The sequence below is a fragment of the Monomorium pharaonis genome, chromosome 1 (genome assembly GCF_013373865.1).
Source record: "Monomorium pharaonis isolate MP-MQ-018 chromosome 1, ASM1337386v2, whole genome shotgun sequence".
Classification (NCBI taxonomy): domain Eukaryota; kingdom Metazoa; phylum Arthropoda; class Insecta; order Hymenoptera; family Formicidae; genus Monomorium; species Monomorium pharaonis.
In genome coordinates, this window is record NC_050467.1 from 13,203,938 (window position 1) to 13,210,980 (window position 7,043).

General features: G+C 36.9%; 1 protein-coding gene across 1 annotated transcript; it reads right to left on the reverse strand.

Moving 5' to 3' along the window:
* Positions 1–3,409: 3,409 nt before the first annotated feature.
* Positions 3,410–4,661, reverse strand: LOC118646435. The gene is made up of 2 exons (XM_036289340.1): positions 4,079–4,661; positions 3,410–4,007 (listed from the first exon to the last, which is right to left on the reverse strand). The coding sequence occupies exons 1-2, from the start codon at positions 4,196–4,198 to the stop codon at positions 3,795–3,797; spliced, it is 333 nt and encodes a 110-aa protein (XP_036145233.1). The 5' UTR covers positions 4,199–4,661; the 3' UTR covers positions 3,410–3,794.
* Positions 4,662–7,043: the final 2,382 nt, after the last annotated feature.

A 7,043-nucleotide genomic window follows, 5' to 3' on the forward strand; every position in this document is an offset into this window, starting at 1 on the left:
ACTTTAATGACACTTTATATACTAGCTGTCTTATACTTCATAAAGTGCAACATAATTATATTTTTATATACATATTTTTCAACATTTTTATTGCAAATGACGCTAAACAATCATTTTAACAATAAATAGTAATATAAAGTTCAAATACAACAAAAAAATAATCACTTTTTTCGAACTAAAAGCCTAATAATATTAGGCGTTAGAGTGATGTTATCTTCTTCGTAGTTTATTTCACTGACAAGGACAAAAATGTTTTAGTATTAAAATTAAAAAAGTCAGCCAAAAAAAGGTTGATCTTCTAGAGGTTAAAAATGTCTTTTATACATATATCTTGAAGACCAATTCTAGAATTGCTTTAAGATATCTATAAACGTCTTTATATATTTATTACTCAACATTTAAAAAAAGACATTTTTAATCATAATTTAGTAGTTCATGTAGCGGTGAAACATCCGCCACAATACAATGTGCACACGCGTGCAGCATCCACAGTCGTGATGTAGTTCGCGGAATCGCCGCTATAGGCGACGACGCGATGCTGCCTTTCTCGTGATGTAATTTACATTCTGAGAGCTATATAAGAAGATCACTTACCGTGATGGATTAACTTACGATAGCAATCTCTCTAGTAAGCTCTCAACCCTCTTAGAACCTACGTAATAAATTTTTTGTATCCTGATGGAGAATTCTACGGATCTTTGCACTTCTTCTCGGAGAAATCTCTCTGAGCCTCCGCATAAATGTATAAATCTTTATAAATGTCTAAAAAGAATTCTAAAAAAGGTCTTCAAGACGTACAAAAGACATCTTTATGATGTCTCATATAGATTTTTTGGATTTCTAAAAGACATCTTTTAGATATCTTTAAAATATCTTTTAGATTTCTTCAAGATATCTTTTAGATTTCTTCAACATGTCTTTTAAACATCGCTAGATATCTAAAAGATATCTCAAACTGTTGCATAAGACATCTTTTAGATCGCAAAAAGATATCTTTTCCTAAAAAATGCGAGATATCGCAAGAAATCGCAAGATGTCTTTTAAAAATCTAAAAGACATCTTTTTGTCTATATGGATATATGTACCTCCAACTTTGGTTGATATCGATGAACCATATTCTTTTACACTAGGGTCTTGGCGAATGGAAGATGGTTGTGCATTTCAAATCGTTAATAACTACGGATCGAACATGAGCGCAAAACAATGTATAGACATCAGAAACAAGTTTTGTGATTATTTCAATAATAAAGGAGTGGTAAACTGGCAAAATAATTAGATATAAGAATTGATATATATTTTTATATTTGTATTCAAAAAATGATATGTTAATAATATTTTATTAATACGTTAATAATATATTTTGTATGTGTAATATATAAATAATATAATTATACTTTCTTTGCATTATATAATTATAATTTCTTTATTAATAACCTGCATTATTTGTAACATTACATTGTCTATTAATTGTGGATTTATCTCTCGAAGTTGAGCAACTACTAAATTACCAAACACATTAATTTTATCCTGATTAGTAGTTGGAAAGTTGACCGTAACTGGTGGACTAAGAATTTTGGTAAGTCGCTCAAAATGTCCCTCACCGTTTAAAATTTCCGAATAATGCTTCCTACTACTTACAACACATTTTTTAAATCGTTTTCTGTCAAAAATGTTTTAAAAAATTTACGATCTTTAGTAAATATATAATATCTCAAAAAATTATAATGTTTTATTTCTTAATACCCTGTGTTTGGGAATTTAACTGGGAGAAACGATGCGCCTAACGCTTTTGAATAGTACCTTTAGCGCCATCCGTATTTTCGAAAATAAACCCGTTGCTTGTCGAGTGGGGTTTCGCTTCGAATTCGCGCGGTTGCGCTCGCTCTCGCTCACAACAGATCGCGTACGACCGAACGCACAAGAGCACGCGCTTACGCATTATACATAATTTTACATTAGTTATAAATTACCGTGCTACATTTCCGCTATTCACCGTGCGCATTTACGAATAAACTGTTTCTGATGTCTATACATTGTTTTGCGCTCATGTTCGATCTGTAGTTATTAACGATTTGAAATGCACAACCATCTTCCATTCGCCAAGACCCTGGTGTAAAAGAATATGGTTCATCGATATCAACCAAAGTTGGAGGTACATATATCCATATAGAAAAATTGAGCTATTTTGTAACTGTTAAAGAGTGAGAACTATTACGGTTATTCATAGACCAGAAGAGCACGTTCATCTCCGAATCGTGCCACGTGTTAAATAAAAGGTGAGAGTTTGCCAGCGTCAACTTTCTTGCCTCATCGCTGACTGCCGTTCCTTATCGGGATAAAGCCTGCCCCTACTCATCAATAAACTCTGTCTCTACCGCATTAATTACTCCAAAACACTCTGTAATAAGATTAGTAGTAAGATAAACTCACGCGATCCACTACTGTTACTGATAGTATGATTAATAGTTTCGTTATCAGCACATTGATTAATATCATGGACCAAAATGCACTACTGCATTAAAACTACATTTGTATGTTTGTAAAATCATATACATACTCGCTTTTCAGCTGCATATCGCAAAGGAATTGCATCTGTTTGTAGTGAATCCATTCTTTTTTATTTAATGCCCTTGCTGAGCCACTCCGTTAATGCTGCTTATATTTGTGATGAATTCTAAAAGTATCGGATAGTAATTTCCACCTCTTTTTTAATAGTTTGGACATCCATGTTATCTAGAAAAGAAAAAAAATACATTTACATTACAAATTTTAATCCAACATAAATTTTAATCAAATTAAATTACAACTATTAGATGTTATCGTCCAATTATGCAGCTACCTCTTTCCATAGTTTTTTTTTTGCAGACTTCTTTCAACGAGAGAAAGCTTAAAATTCCATAATGGAGGATGTTTATAAATTTCTTTAATTAAATGTTCCTCTTCCATAATTTTTTTATTTCGCCAATTACTTACAGTATCAGTCTCTTCGTTGGGAGTAGTTAATACTATGACAGTTCTAACTACGGGGCTCCGAGGGGGGTGCGGGTGTGCGGGGGGTACCGGTAGGCGCGGGGGTATGACGTCACGCGGGGAGGAGGATCTCGCGGTGCGGAAATTGCTGACGCGGTATTTTCGGGTCCGCGACCCGGGAGCGGGAGAGGGGTGTGCGGGGGGTACCGGTAGGCGCGGGGGTATGACGTCACGCGGGGAGGAGGATCTCGCGGTGCGGAAATTGCTGACGCGGTATTTTCGGGTCCGCGACCCGGAGCGGGAGAGGGGGAATCGGGGTCCGCGACCGCCGCCGCCGCCGCCGCCGCCGCCGCCGCCGCCGCCGCCGCCGCCGCCGCCGCCGCCGCCGCCGCCGCCGCCGCCGCCGCCGCCGCCGCCGCCGCCGCAGCCGCCGCCGCCGCCGCTGCCAAGCGAACGAGAATGTACTACGTTATGGGTGGGAGCGAGAGAACGTGATGGATAGTATGCGATGTGTATGAGTGAGAACATGTGATGAGTGTAAGTGAGAGAGCATGCGGGAATATGGATATAACGGGTGGGAAGGAGAGAACGTGATGAATAGTATGCGATGTGTAGCATGCGGTATGTGTGAGCGAGAGCGTGCGATGAGTGTAGAGAGTGAGAATATTGTATTTAATGGGTGGGATGAGTGCAACTGAAAGCGAGGGAAGGGAGTGAGAAAGAGAACGCATATTATATATTTATATAACTTTATATTTATATATTTATATAATTATATCCAAAATTAATCATTTATATATTCATATATTCATATATTTATGTATTTATATCCAAACTTCATGATTTTCGTCTATTAAAGGACGCATGCTGAATAGACGGCGCAGGTCCCACACGTCGGCTTCGCCAAATAGGCCGCACGAACGTTCTAATACATCGTCGTTCTGCGCTCTTAATAAATCCCTTCTCCAATGCGTCCAAAATTTCCTGTTAATATTGATAAAACCGGGTATTCTGATATCCTCTCGGTAGATCCATGGCTAAAAAATTAGCATTTTTTAGAATCTTATAATTTAACATCTTTTTAAAATATAAATGTCTAAAAACTTACTTGATTAGTTATTGACTCGCGCACCGACAATAACCCTCCTAAAGGGATGTTGATTGGAGGACCTGGAAGTGGTACCTCCACGCGTACCTCGTTGTTTATAACGACCCGTCGAACCGGCATCCCATCAACGCATACATACTAAAAACAAAATAATTATTATTATTTAATTTTTTACACTTCACCTGTCATAAACTTGCACTATCACTTACGCCAGTGACAGGATATTCAATGCGGATGCTCTGCATTTTCACAAGTTTTGTTCACAAGTTTTGTTCACAAGTTTGTACGATCTGTCTGCACCGTCGAGAAGCAGTAGACTAAAGATGTGCGTTACTCTCACTTGAGAGATGAATTTGAAAAAGCCGTGTCAGCTTTGTGGAATTTTTTTATCTGCACGCATTCTCATTTCAAAGCTTTATAATGCTGTCTTGGTTAACGTCTCAGTTAACATCTCGTTCGAAATAAAAATCATTAAACATATTCCAAACCATTTCATACATCTATATCAGACATTATCAAACTGCATCATACAGATATCGAACCGATATTGAACTGCATCGTACAGCTATCAAACTGTATCATACAGCTATCGAACCGATATTGAACTGCATCGTACAGCTATCAAACTGTATCATACAGCTATCAAACCGATATTGAACTGCATCGTACAGCTATCAAACTGTATCATACAGCTATCGAACCGATATTGAACCGCATCGTACAGCTATCAAACTATATCATATAGCCATCGAACCGATATTGAACTATCACTTGTGAAATAAATTGAAAAAAGTTGTGTTAAAGTATAATTTTTTCTATCGTACGTGACTTCATATAATTTTTTCTATCGTACGTGATTTATCAACGAGATCGTCTTATATTATCTCGGTCAACGTCTCAGTCAAAGAGCATATTAAGATTGTAGTAGTAGTACTAAGATATTAAACATATCATATTCCATTTCATACATCTTCCTACATATATCTTATATCCATTTCATACATCTATATATCTTATATGGGAAAAGGATAGAAAACATTTTATTGCATTTTATTTTTCTTTATTTTGAAAAAATTCCACAATTATTTTGATATTGTGACCACCAGTTATATATTTTAAATACATTTTGTAATGCACAATTCTTAATATGTTTTTCACATCGTATAGTATTACTAACATCTAGATTATTTAAAGATTTAATGTCTTCATAATCTGCATCCAAAGTCTTGATATATATCCCATCATCGGTATCAAGCATGTCCGTCAACCATTCTCGTTTCTGAAGTCCCTTAACGTATATGATAGTATTGCTGTCATCCGTATTACACACAGCAGATGTAATCAGACGTTTCGCCATGCTGTACGGTATCATCCCGTCTTTCCATTGCAATCCATGATGATATGCAATCAACCAAGAAGCACAAGACTTGTCGGATTTTGTAAGAACACGCCATGGCATGGGGCTAGCAAAAATATAATGTGCGAGAACAGTTCCTTTTTTCAGTACCGCTACTTCCTTTACGATAAATTTTTTATCGACAATAAATCCTTGCAGATCCACAAATGTCGGTACGATCATTATGAGTAACTCTTCAAGACTGTAATTTAATACCAAATATCTCAGTTTTTATCAGTTTAATGTTACATGATTTTGCGCACTACGTTGGACAACGGACAATATTCAATTACACGATCATGTAAAATGAGACAATAAGCGGTAGTATTCGCAGGAACATTTTCCTTGCAATCAAATTCTATGCGCACATCTACGGTAGCACTCTTGACGGATTCGTTTTGTCGCGAACAGTCAATGACCGCAAAAGGTCCTTTTTCCAGGAATGTGATTACATTTAGCAGTGTTTCACACTCATATCCATAATAAGATTTACCAAAACGTCGATATATGTCATATAGAATGGCATATCTAGATTTACGAAAGTCTAAATTCATATCGTCATACGGATAAAATTCAGAGTTTAAATAAAGTTTTACATTGGTTAAATTACAGTCGTCAAAGATCGTAACATCTTGAGACATGATATTTTTTCGACCTGTCTGCAGTGCGAAAATAACGAAGCGCGGTTTCTCGAGCTGAATTGCAGTTTTAACAGCCCATGAATGTTTCGTCGTACTCTGCAGCAAAGGATACTCATACAGATCCCAGGAGCGAAAACTCATACTTAGACATTGTCCACTCTCCAAAGCTCGCAGCAAAGATAATTTGTTGACTTCGTTTAACGTAACATGCGGCATTCGCCACTGCACTTTAAATAATTCAATTTCCGGTTGAGCCGTAGAATTTCCAACGATAGAATTGTTATCGTTGCGCGCTCGTATCAAAATCAATTCATGACGAGCGTTAACAATCACGCGTTTGTAATCTTCGCAAAAGCCTAATAATACACTAAGCGGTACGCAAAAGTTGAAGTATCCTTCCGGTAGGTTATACGAAAATTCCCATCCTGCATTCTGCATAATTACTGCTTTGTCATATGACAACGATACATAGTTCTTGAGAGTGCTGGTTATTCCAACGTTTCTGTTGCGGTCAATTTCCACACCGTTGAGTTCATATCGAATTTCATCAAACATGAACGCCACGCAATTATTTCCGAGATTTATCTCATCTTTATCCGTATCGTCTTTCTTCTTTACCAATCTTCCTTCGACGTAGAGAAAACTTTCACATGGTAACGTGTATAAATCCTGCTGTTGTATGGGTATCCTTATTTCATCGCTGTATCCAAAAGTGGTGTTGGCGTACGGATTGTACGTATGAGTCTCGATCTTGACGATGCTGTCGTCAAAGATCGGCTCACCTCCAATGTTCAAGATCTTAGACATCTTAGATATTTCGTACAATAAATCCCAATGATTTTAAAAATTCAACGTTTGACGCGGTGAGATTCTTTTTATCAGATGAGTGAATATTTTTAACTGTCTTACAATTTATTTCACACGGTCG